General features: G+C 38.7%; 2 protein-coding genes across 2 annotated transcripts; one reads left to right on the forward strand and one right to left on the reverse strand.

The window, feature by feature from the left end:
• Positions 1-1,005: 1,005 nt before the first annotated feature.
• LOC131848612 (nonsense-mediated mRNA decay factor SMG8) lies at positions 1,006-13,719 on the reverse strand. Its single transcript, XM_059198531.1, has 13 exons — positions 13,473-13,719; positions 12,746-13,041; positions 11,830-12,051; positions 11,172-11,433; positions 9,790-9,954; positions 9,006-9,080; positions 7,107-7,264; positions 6,194-6,397; positions 5,810-6,036; positions 3,817-4,033; positions 2,756-2,887; positions 1,700-1,907; positions 1,006-1,263 (listed from the first exon to the last, which is right to left on the reverse strand). The coding sequence occupies exons 1-13, from the start codon at positions 13,608-13,610 to the stop codon at positions 1,045-1,047; spliced, it is 2,523 nt and encodes an 840-aa protein (XP_059054514.1). The 5' UTR covers positions 13,611-13,719; the 3' UTR covers positions 1,006-1,044.
• Positions 13,720-14,269: 550 nt separating this feature from the next.
• Positions 14,270-18,673, forward strand: LOC131848611 (peroxisomal membrane protein 11C-like). The gene is made up of 4 exons (XM_059198530.1): positions 14,270-14,414; positions 15,270-15,434; positions 16,894-17,081; positions 18,039-18,673. The coding sequence occupies exons 1-4, from the start codon at positions 14,355-14,357 to the stop codon at positions 18,319-18,321; spliced, it is 696 nt and encodes a 231-aa protein (XP_059054513.1). The 5' UTR covers positions 14,270-14,354; the 3' UTR covers positions 18,322-18,673.
• The last annotated feature ends 842 nt before the right edge of the window (positions 18,674-19,515 follow it).

Raw genomic sequence — 19,515 nt, forward strand, 5'->3', positions numbered from 1 at the left:
AATTAGGAGCTGGTGATAGAAGGGTGAATGTATGGTTGTATGTATTTTTTAATGACACATACTAAAAAAATATAAATAAAAATTTTGCCCAAAAAATAATGTTAGGAGTGGACAACCCTTATCACTTAGTGATATGATAAATAGATAGTAGCCAATTCTCAGACCTACTGAATATGCATATAAAATTTAATAAAAATCAGTCAAGCCATTTCAGAGTATGGTAACTAACATTTGTTGTTTGCCACCATCTTACATATAAAATTCTCGTGTCAGACAATTTTATATATAAGATGGTGGCAAACAATCATACGGTCCATCTGATGGTAAACGATTACTGTAGACGTCTGAAACACCATCGGTGACATCTGCGCGTTGACGAGTATTAGAAACTTTAATATTGAACTTGAAAAAACTCACGCTGCCTCTAGTGAAAAATTTCAATTTATCAGCAATTTTCATAGTACATTGTTGAACTCAAGTTTCGTCAATATTGTAAGGAACCGTCAAAAAGTATAATTAGCTAAATAGTCTATAACGTTGGAACATGTTTTTTTTCTTAATTTTTATCTGCAATCAGTCCTTCCAGCTATAATTAGTGACATACTACTGTTACTATTGTTATGGACATTAGGAAATGTATATCCAGTGAGGTACAATATTATTTATTTGTTTCTGTTGCAGGCTAGGCGAGGCCTTTTTAGTCCAGATAGACAATTATTAATGAGTGACATTCAAATTCATCATGGAATATTCTAGACCTTTCCCGAAACAGTGCGTCATCAAGAAAGTCATCGTCGTCGTTGATTATTATTTTATCATTGTGAGGATTATCCGTGCATTGGGTAGGAGTGCATCAGTCCTGTAAGCCGAAGACTGGGGTTAAGAGCATACCGGGGGGGTGGAAGCTCCTTTTTCGAAGGTTTCAATATCGTATTGGAAATACCATTGCTGGAACGTGATTCCTTAAGATTGTGCCTGGCAAAGTTTCTGGATAAACGTCGTTCATCGAGATTGTATTTTATCATTAGGGCATTGGGTGGGTCATCAGTCCTGTAAGCCGAAGACTGGTGCTATGAGCATGCCGGAGCGGTGCGGGGCGGCGTGCGGGTGCGGGGGGCGGGGGCGCGGGCGCGGCAGGCAGCCCCGCTCGTCGCAGTACATGTACGGCAGCCGCAGCACCCAGTATGCGGAGCCTGACAGCTTAATGGCCGGGGAGCCCTCGGGCTGCGGCACGAAGATCGGCCCGCCCGCCACCGGTTGCACCTATCGGGTACAATTACAAAAACTAATATAACATACGTTTTATTTTTTTATTTTTTCGTCCTCGGTGATCTGGTGGTGTATTACACAGCCTTTTTTCTGATGGTCGCGGGTTCGATTTCTCGCACGGTACAAACATTTGTATTCATGAGTATGTATTCAGTAAATAAATTGAATTGAATATGATTGTTTATATCGGTCTGGGTCTTTTTATGTATATTATGTATGTGCTTACAAAAACATTACAACGTTTTTGTAAGTATTACCCATAACATAGGCTCTGCTATTGTGGGAACAGACGGTGTTTGGCGACTGGCGATACTTCAGTTCTGGACATTTGTAGGCCCTTATTTATCGCTGGGTATGAACTTCGAGCATACGCTCCTCGCCCGGGCAGTGTGTTCGGGTGCGGTTCCAGTTCAGGTGGGGAGCGTGTCACCTTGGGGTGCAGCGTGACGTGCACGGGCGCCTTGGGCGTGACGACGTGCAGCCGCGCGAGCTGCGCGGGGCGCGGGGCGGCGCCGCGGCACACGCACGCGCCGTGCACCGGCATGTCCGCCGCCGCCAGCCGCGCCCCCGCCGCCCCCGCCGCCCCCGCCGCCCCCCCGCCGCCGCTCACCACGCTCTCCGGCGACGACATCATGAACCTGCACGCGCCGTACACTTATGTATTCCTGGCAACTAGGCCCATATTATAAGTACTCTACAGACTAACATGCGTATGAATGGATATTTTAAAACTAATACATTGATATTGTCTGAGCGGTCACGACACCGACGACGGCAATCTGTCACGGTAGCGCCGATACACCACGCCCTTCGGGCAGTAGTTCTTCATGAAGGTGGGCAGCACGTTAGTGGGGACCCGGGCCATAGACGCCTTGAAACTCGCGTCGTGACCCCAGCTGCCTAACCCTCAATGTTAAGTTACTCTTGTTTTTGTTTCGTATATAATCTACAATGGTTTGCTCCCTAATAGCGTAATGTAGCCGTGGTCGGTGTAGCAGCATATACGTTCTACATTCTGACCACACAATGAACCTACACAACTACGCTCTATATTTCGACCACATCAACTCTACTCAACATGGCTACTTTAAACAAAGTCTACCTTAGTAATTGCAATATTTATATTGTTTTAAAATACAAATTAATATTGCTTTTAAAAAATAAGGGTTGCAATAGAAGGTATATGTAACCAAACCGGCAGAAGAACTTAGGAGCGACTGAAGGCGGAAGGGATACGACTTTAATGTAAGGACACCGTTAGGGGTTCGAACCTCGCCTCAGACCGTCGTAATTTTGATCACCGTTTGTATTGGATCGTTTGATCGCTAAAATTAAGATTCAATTCCTAAACAGATCTTAAAGAAATTTGGCCTGAAGTATCCTATAATATCACGTGGACGGAAATGATAAAATCTTTTATTTGAACTTCAGATAACTATTTGGAAGGATGTAAAATGGGGTATGTAAATTAGAGTGTATAGGGCACCTGTGTCCGCGGGGGCACTCGTACTCGAAGCCGATGAATATCTTGACGGTGAGGTGGTGGGGGCCGGCCGGCTTGCCGCGCCCGCGGCCGCCTCCAGCCGCCGCCGTCCGCCACGCGCTCGCCTGCTCCATACTGTCGACCATTTCAATTAATATACTTAGATTATGGACTGCACTACCTACTGAGGTTTTTCGAGGGTTAAATTCAACAGATAGATAGGTAGTTAAACTTTTATTTGCGTTAAAGAGAACACCCACACTAGACTAGAGTTTTGCCATATAAATATACTAGCTACCCACCCTGGATTCGTACGGGTATACGTGTATCATACTTATAAACCTTCATCTTGAATCATTCTATCTATTAAAAATAAACCGCTTCAAAATCCGTTGCGTAGTTTTAAAGATTTAAGCATACACAGGGACGTACAGACGGCGACAGCGACTTTGTTTTCTAATATGTAATAATAATCGCTTTTAAAAAATAAATTTTAAATTTAAAAACAAAATTTAAATGCAACATTATAAATAAAAAAATTCTCCGAAAAATAAATATAAAAAATTCAAAAAAATTCAAAATTCAAAATATCTTTATTCATGTAGGTCTTTTACAGACTCTTATGATATGTCAAATCTACCGTCAGTTCGGAATGATATCGAGATGAGAAGAACTGACAAGAAACTCAGCTCGTATTTTTTTTCAAATAATAGTGGAGCATGTTTATGATAAATACAGTTATTAAAATTCAAATTTGGGATTTTAATAACTGTATTTATCATAAACATGTATAATATGTTTATGATAAATACAGTTATAATAAAATGTTAACCCCTAACATTTGTTTTTATTTTTCAAACAGCACTTTTCACTTAAAGATATGAGAAATAAATAGTATCCGATTCTCAGACATACTGAATATGCATATAAAATTTCATAAAAATCGGTCCAGGCCTTTCGGAGGAGTATGGTAACTAACATTGAGACACGAGAATTTTATAAACAAGTCACATTAAATAAAAAATTATGCACAACAATAAATAACATTTCTGCAAGCTACATACCGTACAGCGCAGTCCCAGGGCAGTAAATAGTTAGTGTGCGGAAGGAATCCAGGTTGCAGATGTTCGGGGAGACCCTGGCTATGCGAGTATAGTGAGGACGGCCCCAGGCACACCAGGCTCCAGCTGGAGAACGCGGGCAGCAGGCCCGCCGGGCTACCGGTGTGCAGCATACCCGGCAGATACTCCGTGGTCGAGGGTTGACGGGTTATCGTCTTTTCTGTAGCAATAAGAGAGAGGTTGGTTATTGATATATTCATTAAAGCTATGCATTCCATAATTTTACATATAAATGAACTTGGAGTGTCTATTTGTAATATTGAAATAACCGTTTTTTACTACATGCATATGGATATAAATATGGTACATACACCAAAATAACATTTTTACAATTTTTGTCTGTCTGTCTGTTTGTTCCGGCTATTCTCTGAAACGACTGACTGTCACCGATTTTGACAGGACTTTTATTGGCAGGTAGCTGATGTAATAAGGAGTAACATAGGCTAGTTTTATTTTAGAAAAATAACGTTAATTTCACGCGAAGTCGCGGGCACAGCTTGTTATAATATAAAAGTAGATCAATTATGGACCCTGTTGGGCACAGCAAGCGGAAGAGAAGAGGGGACGAATAAATTTACGTATAATTATAAAATTGTATAATTGTATTGTATTTTTGTATAATTATAAAAGAATAATAATAACATCTAATTCACGTAATTATTAATAAATTTAAACTATATCTATTTAATTAATAAAATTGTACAATATTAAATTCAGTACGTTCTTTTTATATTCTGAAACAGCATATGTATAAAAACATATGTGTTTGCTGGAGGAATATTGCAGTGGTTGATTTGTTTTAAATTGAAATAAAAAGAATATTTTGAATGTATTGTACGTTGATTTTAATAATGACGCCACGGAATGTTCGAGAAGGACTGCAAAATTGTATATAAAATATCATCGATGTTCTGTGCCTGACGTTCGAAATTTGAATTTTTAAATAAAGTAAAAGGCTATTTGCTATCGCAAACAATATGTATGTAAGAGATTGAGATGTGGTCACTCTATTCTTCCAAATTTGAAATTAAAAATGAATCTGTATTATTGTAAACATGTACAACATATATTTAAAAAGAATACGAACTGAGTTTCTTGTTAGTTCTTCACATCTCGAAAGCGTCAAAAAATATACCGTCAGTTTGGAACTGACGGTATATTTGACATATGTATCATAAGTCTGTAATATACCCACATGAAAAAAGATATTTTGAATTTGAATTGCTTTAAACGATAAGACCGCCTTTTGTTCAGCATATTTACATAGTTTTTTTTATATATTTTTCTGTGCACAATAAGAATAGAGATAGATAGAAATAACCTCTATACAAATAAACTTAATATAAGCACTTTTGACTAGTCACATTTTTTATATTCTACCACTCATTCGGGTCAAGAATAATTTATTGCTACCAGTCAAAGTACATAAAAGAAATACATTTAAAGGATACTTAATTAAGGGCGGTAAAAGGGCCCGGTTCAGTACAGGATGGTCCTGTGTGGCACTGCTTTTCAACCGAACACTTTTCTACCAAATTTGGAGATAATAAAAAAAAATAATTTATTGAAGATATGTTGCGGCACCAGCTGAGTGGAAGCCTTTTCAGCATAGCGAATTATTAGTTTTTAAGTTTTCTTTTTTACTCTGTACTCTTTTTTTATGCTGAATAAATGATTATTATTGTTATTATATGTGCATTATTAAATATATGTATGTATATATATTAATAGGTATATTTATGTATATATTTATGTTCGTTGCACACCTACCCTTTTCTTATCTTAATGTTACTTTCTCTGAGATTGCTTAGCGAAATACCGCCTTTTGTATCAGTTTATGTAACCTATCATTTTGTGTGTTGTCTTTGTCTAGTGCAATAAAGAGTTTAAATAAAAATAAATTTAATAAACTAAATAAAGAGATAAAAATACTCACCACATGTGATATCTCCGCGTACTGGCACCACGTATTTCTCTGACGCCGAGGACCGGTCGTCGTCGTCTTCGTCGCGAGCTTCGCCTGGAGAGAGCGCGTCCGGTTCGGACCAGCCGTCCGAGCCGTCCGGGACGTCCGGCTCGCCGCCGTCCGGTTCCGGAGCATCCGGCGGTGATGTCGTTCCGCCCTCAGCTGTCGCTTCTGGACTTGACTTCACTAACGCCACTCTATTGTGAATTATAAAAAAAAAATTTTTGTAACAGTACTTTAGCTACTACCGTTCTACTATATTAAAAAAGTGTACTAAACGCGAAAGTTTAATAATAAGATACCCTATAGACTAACATTTTTAGGTTAGTTGCGAAAAAAAGACCGTGTTCTTACTTGTAAGTAGGCGTGGAAGGTTGAAAGACCGGGAACTCAATGGACTGCAGCGCGTCGCAGCCGACGCAGTCCTCGGCGGCCAGCCGGTAGAAGCCGTGGTTGGCCTGGCGCACCGTGTAGGGGTCGTCCCGGGAGCACTTGGTGCGGCCGCAGTTGCACGCAGACACGTACCGCACGCCCGACGAGTGCTCCACGCTGCCGTCGCTGCAGACACGGTAACAATAACAGAACAAATAGTATTACTACCAATCAAATTATTTATTTATTTATATATTTTCGGAAAACCAAGGCTACTCACAAACAGTTATAAACATAATTAAATCAGAACGGCCACTTACAGGTTTTCACGGATAGAGACGTAATACAAAATAAATTACAGTACTAACACGTGAGGCGTGTATGTGTCATAAGCACTCATAAAATCATATATCATAAAATAACAATCTACTAAATTAAAAAACAAAACATTTTTAAATAATGGAAATGCATATAAGTAACATTAAATACGATACTTATAAAACAAAGAATTGCCTGCTCATTATGGCCTTCTCTAAAGATTTTCTATCGAAAAACAATATCTAATACCCTTAATCTATTGAAGTTATTACTTGCTCGCCACATATATCTGTTTTGCTTATAGTTAGATGATACAGAAGGTATAGAAATAGAAGGAGTAAATCTGGTATGTTTAGCTTGGTACGTATAAAAAATGTAATACAAACACGAGCGACGTACGCTTATGGGCTTACGTATACCATTTTTTATACTTATTGATGGATATAATTATAATAATCGAATCCCGGAGTGTTAGTTGGAATCCAATGGAATATCCATATTAACATCAATATCTGAGGTCAATTATCCTAAATAGTTCTCATTGATAATAAAAAATAAGTGTGTGTGGTGTGCTCACTGTTCGGGCAGCACGCAGGGGTGGTGGGTGAGCGACGGCGCCTCGCACAGGCTGCGGGCGCGCCACGTGGCGGCGCACGACGACGACAGGCGAGCGCGGGCAGCCGCCGCCAGCGGACCACGGGCCATCTGCGACAGCACCGACAGCGCCGCGCCCGCCTCACAACAAACACGACACGTGACAGGCATGGCGCGGCGCAGGGGCCGCCGTCTGCGACAGCACCGACAGCGCCGCGCCCGCCTCACAACAAACACGACACGTGACAGGCATGGCGCGGCGCAGGGGCCGCCGTCTGCGACAGCACCGACAGCGCCGCGCCCGCCTCACAACAAACACGACACGTGACAGGCATGGCGCGGCGCAGGGGCCGCCGTCTGCGACAGCACCGACAGCGCCGCGCCCGCCTCACAACAAACACGACACGTGACAGGCATGGCGCGGCGCAGGGGCCGCCGTCTGCGACAGCACCGACAGCGCCGCGCCCGCCTCACAACAAACACGACACGTGACAGGCATGGCGCGGCGCAGGGGCCGCCGTCTGCGACAGCACCGACAGCGCCGCGCCCGCCTCACAACAAACACGACACGTGACAGGCATGGCGCGGCGCAGGGGCCGCCGTCTGCGACAGCACCGACAGCGCCGCGCCCGCCTCACAACAAACACGACACGTGACAGGCATGGCGCGGCGCAGGGGCCGCCGTCTGCGACAGCACCGACAGCGCCGCGCCCGCCTCACAACAAACACGACACGTGACAGGCATGGCGCGGCGCAGGGGCCGCCGTCTGCGACAGCACCGACAGCGCCGCGCCCGCCTCACAACAAACACGACACGTGACAGGCATGGCGCGGCGCAGGGGCCGCCGTCTGCGACAGCACCGACAGCGCCGCGCCCGCCTCACAACAAACACGACACGTGACAGGCATGGCGCGGCGCAGGGGCCGCCGTCTGCGACAGCACCGACAGCGCCGCGCCCGCCTCACAACAAACACGACACGTGACAGGCATGGCGCGGCGCAGGGGCCGCCGTCTGCGACAGCACCGACAGCGCCGCGCCCGCCTCACAACAAACACGACACGTGACAGGCATGGCGCGGCGCAGGGGCCGCCGTCTGCGACAGCACCGACAGCGCCGCGCCCGCCTCACAACAAACACGACACGTGACAGGCATGGCGCGGCGCAGGGGCCGCCGTCTGCGACAGCACCGACAGCGCCGCGCCCGCCTCACAACAAACACGACACGTGACAGGCATGGCGCGGCGCAGGGGCCGCCGTCTGCGACAGCACCGACAGCGCCGCGCCCGCCTCACAACAAACACGACACGTGACAGGCATGCGCGGCGCAGGGGCGGCCGTCTGCGACAGCACCGACAGCGCCGCGCCCGCCTCACAACAAACACGACACGTGACAGGCATGGCGCGGCGCAGACCCGCCGTCTGCGACAGCATGACAGCGCCGCGCCCGCCTCACAACAAACACGACACGTGACAGGCATGGCGCGGCGCAGGGGCCGCCGTCTGCGACAGCACCGACAGCGCCGCGCCCGCCTCACAACAAACACGACACGTGACAGGCATGGCGCGGCGCAGGGGCCGCCGTCTGCGACAGCACCGACAGCGCCGCGCCCGCCTCACAACAAACACGACACGTGACAGGCATGGCGCGGCGCAGGGGGCACCAACCCTTCGTTTGTATGGGATTCCATACACTAAAAAGCCTCACTAAAACTAGTTAGCGACATTGCCGGAGTGGTAAAGTCACGTTAGTATTCTACAGCGACTCTGGCGGCGATGGCCAGCCTTATAGATGATGCAGGGCAGACCCCGTTTCGTTATTAGGACGATCTATTTCGACCTATTAGAACTTCTGATCACATAGAAAAAAAAACTATATATACCTTGTGCGCGTGGTGTTGACTAGAATAGTGCGCAGGTAGTCCTTCCGTATATGACGCCTGCGCTATAGGCAGCACCTACACAAACATAATATAAAATTACAATTAATTATCCAAGGAAAAATCCAGAGCCGCCGAAGGCCAGGCATTATGTTTATTTGGCTAAAGAATCTAAGGCAGTGGTTTGGGGTTAGCACCAGATCCTTGTTCAGAAAAGCGGCGGACAAAATTAAGATCGCCAGGATTATCGCCAACCTCCGCTAGGAGACGGCACATAAAGAATTCAAATTCAAATTCAAAAATCATTTATTCATGTAGGACATTTTAGCCGCTTATGAACGTCATATTTTTACATTCTAATTTAATTTTTTTTCCCTACCGTCCAGTTCGGTACGTATATACATCCAATTGAGAAGAACTGGCAAGAAACTCAATTGAATTACTTTTTTTTTAAAGCCAGTTTATTAATTTAATAATATAATAAGAAGACAGAAATAAAAAGGATTTCCATTAATGGCCCTGTACACAGTCTAAGACTACCTACCAGACATGGAGGGACAAACTCTAATGTGTTGGTTGAAGTAAATAAAGGTCACCTACCTACATACCTACCTAATAGCTGAAATGATACTGCTAACTGACCTGACCTAATGCTCATAATCTACTGGTAGCTACGCCCTACCAACGTATACCATTAGAGCGGACAGATTCACCATTATATTATGAACAATTAAAAGTGCACGACCGTATGTACATTACATATATATGTGTATATAATATTACATACCTTAGCACAACGAGCCTGAGAAAACCTAACGTCGGTGGCTAGAGCGTCATACAGCGCTCCGGGCCCCGTGTCGAAGCCTGAAGACTCGCGCTCGGGCTCCGCCTCGCCTGCATACAGCGGCGCTAGTATTTGTGCAGCCTTCCGCCATGATGACGCACTCGGGAGCTGCAACATTTTAGCATAGCCTTGTTTCTTAAACAAGATATATTCCTGTGGTAGAATAGAATCTACAGATTATTCTGTAATCTTCCATGTATTTATGTATCTCGATTCAATTGTTCTATGTTCTGAACATCATTTTGTTTGTCCCCACTTGCTCTCTCTCTCTCTCTTTCGTACACATCTTTCCTTTCCATTCATGCAACAGAAAATAATGTAAAAAGTGTTAATTTGGGTTTAGTAGCTCTAATAATGCCCAATTTTCTTCCAATATACAATGTACATATACAATATACAACAGCATGTACATATACGACAGCACTCTGTTTCAATTCCAATGTCTGTTACATATTGGAAATGAAACAGAGTGCTGTTACTGTTTTAATTTATGTATAGATTATTTTTTCACCACCAGTATATAAGAGATGTATAAAGTTTCCTCGAATATTATGTGTGTCATACATATGCATACTGTATAATGTAAATTATGTTAATAAAATTGTGTACACATCGACATCCATATTATATTATATATTTTACTAGCTGACCCCGCAAACGTTCATTTGCCATATAAATTAAATTCGCTATTAAAAAGGGGTTCATGCTAGAAGGTTTATGGTTGTATGTATTTTTCAATCCTAAATAGTAATAAAATGAAAATAAAATATTATGTCGAAAAAATAAAAAATATATATTTAGGTGTGGATATCCCTTACCACTTAGGGGTATGAAAATTAGATAGTAGCCGATTCTCAGTTATGCACATTTCATAAAAATCGATCAAGCCCTTTTGAGAGGAGTATGGTAACTAACATTTCACAATGTTAGTTACCATACTCCCAAAACGTCTTGATCGAGAATTTTATATATAAGATTTAATAAATACAATAAGTAAATAATACAAGGGGCATATATATAGATACGAATGAACGGCGGTTGTTCTATATAGAATGAATTCGTAGTCATTTTAATAAGTGCGGTAGTAGATTTTGAGTTAAAGTAAATAGAGTATTAATCAACTGCATTAGTTGTTTACACACTAAATTATAATACTTTACTTGCGACCCTATAAAAAAAATATGTTTCACATTATTTGTCATATAGTAATTGCAATTCAGCACGTAGGAAAATAGATCATGCCTGAGTACGTTAATACACAACTTCCAACCCTACTGTGTATGTTTACTTTCACCACAGTTTCTGTCATCATAGTTTAAATTTACCTCAAAAAACGATGTGCTCATTGCATATTTTCCGACGTTATCGTCGAAGCCCTCCGCGAAGGCGAGGTCTATGTGCGCCTGCAGGAACTGCTTGAAGGTTGGCCGCTGCGCGTTCGTTCGTACTGGTGCGGCCACGTGCGCTCCGCAGCGCTGCAGCAAGCCGCGCAGTAATGTGCTCACATCGCGCGCACCGGCCGCACTCTCATCCGCATTCATGTACACGAACTCTTCGTTTTTAGGTATTGCAAAAAGCGATTTTGCGCTAGAACGTTTCAAAATCAGCCGATAACCCTTGTTATATACTTTATTTAACTATTCTAATGCTGGCCGTTGAATTTTACAGTTTTACCGGAAGAAAATTGGGACGAATGTTAACAATAAAAAGCTGATACAAGGCAGACAAGTTTCCTCTAGTCATATATCTCTTATTATTTCCCAAAATCAGTTTACATTTAGTAACCAAGAAAGTTCAGCTCATTCATCATTAAGCAGTTTAATTAAAATTAAAAAATATAGTTATATTTATTATTATTTATCAGTATCTTTATTAATGTAGTTTCCATACAATCCCAACTGTTTTTACTGATAGTAAACACAATAATGAAAAATAACAGGTTTAAGTACGTTTCATAATCATATTGGAGATAATCAAACTTACCAAACATTAGTAATGATCCTCGCTTTTCGCAATATAAAGTACAATTGGTCCTCTACAGCATGCTCCAACCTCTTGAGTGCTGCTGGGGCACCTCGCAGCGGCGTTGGAGCTCGCCGGAAGTGAAACAACAAGCGCGGACAACACGAGCGCCCGTGGGTTTCCCAAGCACCCCCAAGGTGGTTGTCAACGAGAGACGTAGCTGCATGTTCAGATAATTCATTTCTATAAATAAAAATAACAGAATATTAATGCAAATCAAATTTTCGTGATGGATTTGTTGAAGTTATATAATGATTTACTGATCATATTCAACATGCATAAAACCAGTTATTTTATGTATTACATATAATATATTACACATTCCGAAATCATTAAATTAAAATATTGTGTCAATGTTTCTTCCCAAATAATTGTGTTCATTTGGGATTGTGCAATACTAAGTAAGCCCAATTACAAATATTAATTATTTATCATTATCAGGTATAGTCTGTGAAAGTTAGTGTCCTTAATGAGTGGTAAAAAATAGAACTATTCAAAAGTGGTTCTATTGAGTTTATCAAACATAATTTTTATTTTTAAAAGTTGCCTATGAGTGTGATTGTGAGGTACCCCTCACTCCAGAAGCGTAGCGTGCCTTGGCGGGCCACAGTATAAAATTTTAAAGGGTAAAGGTTTCTCACAAAACTAAAAAAATTGCATAAAATTTTTACATATCTACATAATTTTACTTTTTCCAAAATTTTTACAAATAAGTCATTTTAAATATACACTCTCCTTGCCTTTTTTTGCAAACTAATTTATTCAATCATTTATATCTGACAGTGTTGACAATTGTCAAAAATTGCCTCACATAGTCATTGGACATGCCCATACTAATTAAAGCAACATTAAACAATTAATTAATTCAACTTCTTACCTATATGCATCAATAGCTTTAAACAACTGCAAGTAACCAAGATCAAACACTGAAGTTGGTGAAGAGAGCACCACAATGTGACAAAGATGGAACAGCAAAGCTATATCTTTGCAGGAATCCGCAGCAAGTTCCCCCGAAGCTACCAGCCAGTGTGCAGCATCTGCATCTTTCTCTGTGGTCTTAGAGTTTTCGTCGAGAGTTTCTGTCAAGGCAGCGAGCCGTTGTGTGTCAAGATATGTGATGGCATGTAGATATAGCACACCACTTTGTTCATCCCAATGACATTCAATACCATTCTGCAATTTAAAATAGATATGATGTTCATATTTAACTTACAATCTAATTTTATGACTCTAGTTTTTGTTTTACTCCATGTATTAAAAACAAGATCAAAAAAATTTACAAATACATTAAATTTATTATACATTAATGACTGTGTGCTAAAACTCCTTTTCAGCAAATAATAATTTATGTACTTGTAATTTCTTTTTTATAAGATAGATTTATTTAGCAAAGGGTTGTTTATCATAGAATATTTTTTAAGCTTTATTACTTTCCATATAATTACAATTTCAAGTATATATCATTCTTACATTATATCCCACCTTAACAGAACCTACAGTTCAATAAGCTATTTTTTTGCAACTTTTAATGTACTTAACATAAATGTTAAAATTATTTCGATAAGGTTATATATATAAATATATTAATAAAAGTAAAAATATACCTCATCATATTTAACTGAAGGCAAAAGTGGGGTCGTTTTATTAGGGTACCGATATGGAGATTTTCCAATTACACCCACAACCACAATTCGCTCTTTTTTGGAAAATTCCGGTATATCTCTTATATTAAATCTCTTCATACTTCTACTGGACTACATAAAAGTATATATTATACTTTGATACTTGAATGATTAAAATACAATTACAAAAATTATTATTATTTTATTTATTTATTAGAAAAATTTTAATGGTAAATGAACGAACGTAAACAAATCATAAGTCAATGTGACAATGACATTACAAATTACAATAACAGCTTCGAACGAACTTGACAGTGACAGCGTAATCATGTGACTTTTTTCTCTTTGTGGCTTGGCACAATTTGCAAGTATATTTTAAAATTATAACTGTCTAGGTATGTATTAAGTTATTTTCCTATGAAAAAAATTGTGTAATAAGTGCTTTTTTTTATAATTCTAAATTACTGAAGAACATTCGGGTGTAAGCGCACCGTAGATGAAGATAAACGTTTTTAACAATATGTAAGTGTAACTGTCAACGTCAAATTGATATATTGTCAATTAGCACAGGTTAATTAATTTTGTATCCAGATCCAGAATAAAAAATATAAATAATCATCAGCTGCTTTCTCGTTTCAAAGTTCTCTCTGTCGGTTTATATATTTGCTGTCTGACTTGCCCTTCGAAACCAAGGCCTACAACTTTTTAAATGAGTTGTTCGAAAAATGTAATAGTAGTTACAAATCTAAATGGACACTGGGTATAGTCGGCCCTCATTTTGTGTTATAGAAGTTACACTTGATAAGTTATCAGTAGGAAGAATTCGCGACGTGTGCTACTAGTGCGATCTAAGTTTACGCGAATATGTCTTCGACACTGGAAGATATCTGCGAACTCTTGGAGAGCTATAACGGGAGAGATAAGGTAAAGTATGTGAATATATCGCAGCCTTGAAATTCGTATTGGAAAATTTTGGTCATTTAATAATCAGTATATTAAGAGAGCGCCTGTTACACCATTATGAATGATAATAGTATATGAAATGAAAAATAATAGTTTCCAATATGATATATAATGAACAACTATATTATAGAATAATTATCTAATAAAGTAAATATCTACTATAGTAATATATTGTACTATAGAAAAAATAGGAATTATAAAAACTTTTAATTAATTTTATGCATCATTATCCATCATTGCTTGCCTTTATCCCATTATTTGGGGTCGGCGCAGTAAGTCATTCTCTTACACTGCTCTCTATTAGTCGTCATATCTTAACATACTCTTCTTTTATTCATATCATCTTTCACACAATCCACCCATCTTTTCTTAGGGCGTCTCCTCCCTTTACATCCACATTCATATTATACACTTTCCATAAGACATGATCCTCGTTCCTCCGCATAACATGCCCATATCAGCTCAATCTCTTACCTCGCAACTTTTCTATAACCGGCACAATATAAAATAAATATTGAACATTGTGTGCAATATCCAAAGCATGAAAGTTATTTATAATAAGTTATTGATATATCAACACAGCTTAAATGACTAGTACTAATGTCTTGAAATCTTAAATTAATGTTTTTAAGTGTCAGGGAAAAGAAGAAACTTACTGAAACATTTATAAGAATGAACATACCATAATGTGGCATTACAAGTTTATGCTTTTATGTTTTATTTTTTATTTTTGGTTATGAATACATTGCATTATGTTTATTGTATTAATTTGTCTATGACATGTAAATTAATGAATAATACATTTTGTGTGTGCAGGTGGTGAGATTAGCTTGCTATGTATTCAAGCTATATGGCTGCATTAAAGATGAGAAGGCATGGCAGGCAGCTGGGTCTAGGCTCTCCAATGCTAGACTTATGCTGCGGCTGTTTGATGATGTTCCTATGATAAGACACACATACAACTATGGTCTAGGCAGGCATGTGAGTAAGGAACAATATTTTTTTATAGCCATATTATTTGGAAGACAGTTGTCTTTAAATTTAGAATATGTAGAAAATAGTTTTCATATATATTTTTAAACTAATTTGAAATAAGAATGTAACTCTATGGTTCACTGTCAGACATTAAATACTGTCCAACAGGACATTTGACTGATAGAGAATGCCATCAGGCATTAATTTCGCCGTATATACAATTTAGTGTGCAGAAGAATAAATAAATAAAAACATACACACATACACATTTCATGTACCTTACTGAACTATTGAAAATCTCACTTACCTTCTGAACCAATTAAAAATCATCTCATCATTAAATATCTTCAACAATCATATTAAATTACTTATCTCAATAGTATTTTTTTTCAATAATATTTAAGCAGTTGCATTACAAACTAGAATTGTTTATTAAATATGCTAAATAAAGCAAAAACTAAATCAACTTCAATATCTTGGTCTATTTGATTGTATCCATGTACTATAATGTAAGCCACTCAATCCAATTTAATTGTATTATACTCTCTTGGACTATAGTACAGATATATACATGATAAAATTGATATTAGAAGTGTATTATAAAACTATAATAAAAAACTTGTTTACACTAAATATTTTATCTTGTAAATATAACAAAGTCCAGTTTTATCTGTATGTTACGATCAATTTGATTTGTGAGATGGACTTTAGTTGTTCTCTCGATTACTGTGTCAATCATGTTGTATTCTTGTCACCAATTAATTATTTCAATCAAATCTTTAAAGATTTCTTTTATAACTATTTTTTAACCATGTCTTCATATATGTTACTGGCAGAAATTTGTTGTTATTAATTATGTATTTATATCTCGTATCTCATGTATAAATGTGTGTTAAATTATATGATGGTTAGTTGAGCCATTTATTTATACATCAAAGGTGTAACATTGCTATTCCACTATTTTTATATCATGCTTTCAGAAAGCAACTTTACTAATTCTATGATATTTTTAGATTTATATAGTTTCAATTGTACTTTTTCTATGCTGTTATTTGACATTTTACTAATATACTCACGATTATATTTATGATTATTAGATTTGATTACTAAGTTTGTATATTCATATTTTAAAATAAGATCGAGCTCGACGCGGTCTATTCCCGCAGTTAACTCCTGTTTAATTTGCATGGCGGGCTAAACAGTCTTACTTTACTTACATCCTATCATCTTACACTGTCTTTTTTTTATGTTCTAATGCTGTTAGCCGCAGAGTGCCTTTACAGCTTCACCGGACGTTAGGCGGCAAGTGTAGATGTTTATCATTCATTATATTTGCACCACTAGCGATTACTCTCTTCACCACTTATGGTTGACATGTAGAAAATGCTGCATGGTGTCTGTCAAATGTATTGTACTATATTTTGTATTGTGTGCATTAAAGTTAAATAAATTACATATTTTGTAGGAGCCAACACGAGTAGCAGCAATATTAGGTGTTCTCGCCAACATGGTGGACCAAGCATTCCTGCCTGTAGAAAAAGTATGTTGGCTGAATGACGTGGGTGTTCTAAAACTGAGCCCCCAAACAGCATACACTTTTGATACAATCAGCACAGGACTATGGGCCGCCAGTCTCTACATCTCCCTAATACAGTAAGTGAATAGATCAAATCAAATCAAATCAAATAAAAAAAATATTCATGTAGAATATTGTAGCTTATGAACGTAAAATTTTTTGTATTAATATTTTTTCCTATCGTACAGTTTGTACAGATTCAATCGAGAAGAACTGCCATGAAACTCAACTGAATTTCTTTTTCTTTAAGCCAGTTTGTTTACATAGTAGAGTGCGAAGCGCGAAGCGATCTTAGAGATCAAATTTGCATTCTCTGTCAGTATATTCCTCCGAATCGGCTTGACCGATCGAGACCAAAATTTCATCGAACGTCGAAAGATATTCCTCCATCGTTTACCACTGAAAAAATTCCGATCGGTCATGTGTGTCATTGAGGAATGATCGGTGATAAAGGTTGCCATAGACAGCATGGCGGAAACTGAAAATAATTCACACATTACTGAAAATAATTTAATTTTAATGGCCGAGTTTTTAACAATAAACGCGCTCCGCACAACATGTGACGTGGGTGTGCAAAGAACACACCGGCAACAAACCTAGTCATAATACAAGAAAGAGCAAAATGTTGTATCAACGTTCACTGTTGTTTTAATATTGCTATGTAATTTTAAAAACCTGTTGCACGGATTAATTTAATGTTAATAATGAATCAACTTAAATTATTGAAAGTTGAGTAAAAAACATGTTTTTCAAGATACTAAAGCAAAATTGTACAATCCCATTATTCATACATAATGTAATGATGTGAATTGTAGAGATTGTTCATATAACTATTGAAAAATGTTAATTAAGCTAATTATTTATGTAATTAGGATAGAATAGAATGATGTATGAAATGGGACGTTGCGTGAAATGGAAAGATAAATATGTGTGAGAAAGAGAGAGAGAGAAATAACTGAAAACAAATGAGACGAAGAAATAAATGGAAGATTGCAGACATAATTATTGAACTAAATGAAGATTTTAATTCACAGGACAATCCGCTCGATCCACCAACTCTCCTGGAGTCGCGACTGCCTTAAGAAATCATCAGAGAACGGCGACACGGACGCGCGGCGGAAACTCGATGTGCGGTTAGCCTTGCAATTCGTTACTGCCGGTAAACAGTGCCTGGACATTGCTCACGCGGTCAGCTGTCTGCCATCCGGTTGGCTCTGGGGTGAGAAGCTGGGCGCTACCACTGTTGCGGCCATCGCGACAACCTCCTCAATTATTGGTATAGCAATGTATTTCGCGAGGAAACGGTTATTAAGATAGTTATGTAATGGTGTACTATTTATATGTCTGGTTAGGGATGGTGATATGGGACTTAGTACTGTCGTACATTCGGCTCGTCGAACAATTGCCGTATGCGACTCCTTCGATTGGTGCATTTGGTTGCAACGCTCCGCCAGTTTTGGAAATGATATATAGATAGATAGATAGAGATATACATAGATATATAGATAAGTTCTTTATTCATCAATTACCAACTCAGCATACGTGACTTAATGGAAAATAAATTGGACATATAAAAAAAATTATGGCTTTATGTCGCAAAGATGAAGACGCAACTAACTCACCATAAAGCTACAGATAAATCTGAAGTGTTTATATTCTGTGAGCTCCTATAATTAAAGAAATACGCCAGTGTTAATGGGATTCGCTTTATGGCAACCCTTCGGCTGACCGAGTATCTGACTACATTTAGACGGATCAAGAAAGTGTGATTTTAAAATGTTTCATAAACATTTTGTATTTGGATTATATGCGCGTATAGATGTAGATTATGTTTAAGTTTGACTTCCGTTTTGCATTTTTTTAAAACTTCCATTGAGTACAAATTTAATTAATGTTCCTTTATTGTGTGCTGTTACACAGTTGTGTTATAATAAATTTGTTTTGTACTATTTAACGTATCAATTTTATATTTTTTTATGATGGACATAGATAAAGTATTTATCTGTAAATATATTATATAGTAAAATATACATAAGTGTAACAGTAAACAAAAATATAGTCAAGCTTTGCCAAATCAATGAACTATAATAAATTCTATATCAATCTTTATTCTTATTCTTCGTCTTCTTCTTTCGTTTCAATGGCAACTAAATCTATTTCTCCCAGAATGTTGCGACGACTTTTGGTCGCATTTTTTAGATCCTTGTGCCAATAGGGTGGGCTGTAGTCTGGGATGGTGGAGCATCGGACCAGGCAATAGCAAGCCTCCCTTGAAGCAATTATTCTTATTATCTTGACTATATATAATATATATATTCACAGAGATGTGTATTTATTTTATATATAGTATATGAAAAATATTTTTTTTTTATATTGAACCTTCATACCCCGTCGGCATACTTCAAATATAAATATTTGAAGAGTTATTTTTTATATTTTAATACAATTTTGTATAAAGACTATTCGTTATAATATAAATTATACTTGTATAAAATAAGAGTTTTTATATAT

Source organism: Achroia grisella, unplaced genomic scaffold, assembly GCF_030625045.1.
Source record: "Achroia grisella isolate CSIRO2021 unplaced genomic scaffold, CSIRO_AGI_Agris_v1 utg567, whole genome shotgun sequence".
Taxonomy (NCBI): domain Eukaryota; kingdom Metazoa; phylum Arthropoda; class Insecta; order Lepidoptera; family Pyralidae; genus Achroia; species Achroia grisella.

What these genes read in the sequence shown, in the direction of transcription:
- LOC131848612 (XM_059198531.1), bottom strand. Translation starts at nt 13,610, where the DNA reads ATGAAGAGATTTAATATAAGAGATATACCGGAATTTTCCAAAAAAGAG. An exon ending in CCCTGCGTGCTGCCCGAACA is followed by an intron (nt 6,398 to 7,106) that starts GTGAGCACACCA and finishes CCGTGTCTGCAG; the next exon opens with CGACGGCAGCGTGGAGCACT. An exon ending in ACGTCACGCTGCACCCCAAG is followed by an intron (nt 1,264 to 1,699) that starts GTGACACGCTCC and finishes TGTACCCGATAG; the next exon opens with GTGCAACCGGTGGCGGGCGG.
- LOC131848611 (XM_059198530.1), top strand. Translation starts at nt 14,355, where the DNA reads ATGTCTTCGACACTGGAAGATATCTGCGAACTCTTGGAGAGCTATAAC. An exon ending in GCTATAACGGGAGAGATAAG is followed by an intron (nt 14,415 to 15,269) that starts GTAAAGTATGTG and finishes TTGTGTGTGCAG; the next exon opens with GTGGTGAGATTAGCTTGCTA. An exon ending in CTCTACATCTCCCTAATACA is followed by an intron (nt 17,082 to 18,038) that starts GTAAGTGAATAG and finishes TTTAATTCACAG; the next exon opens with GACAATCCGCTCGATCCACC.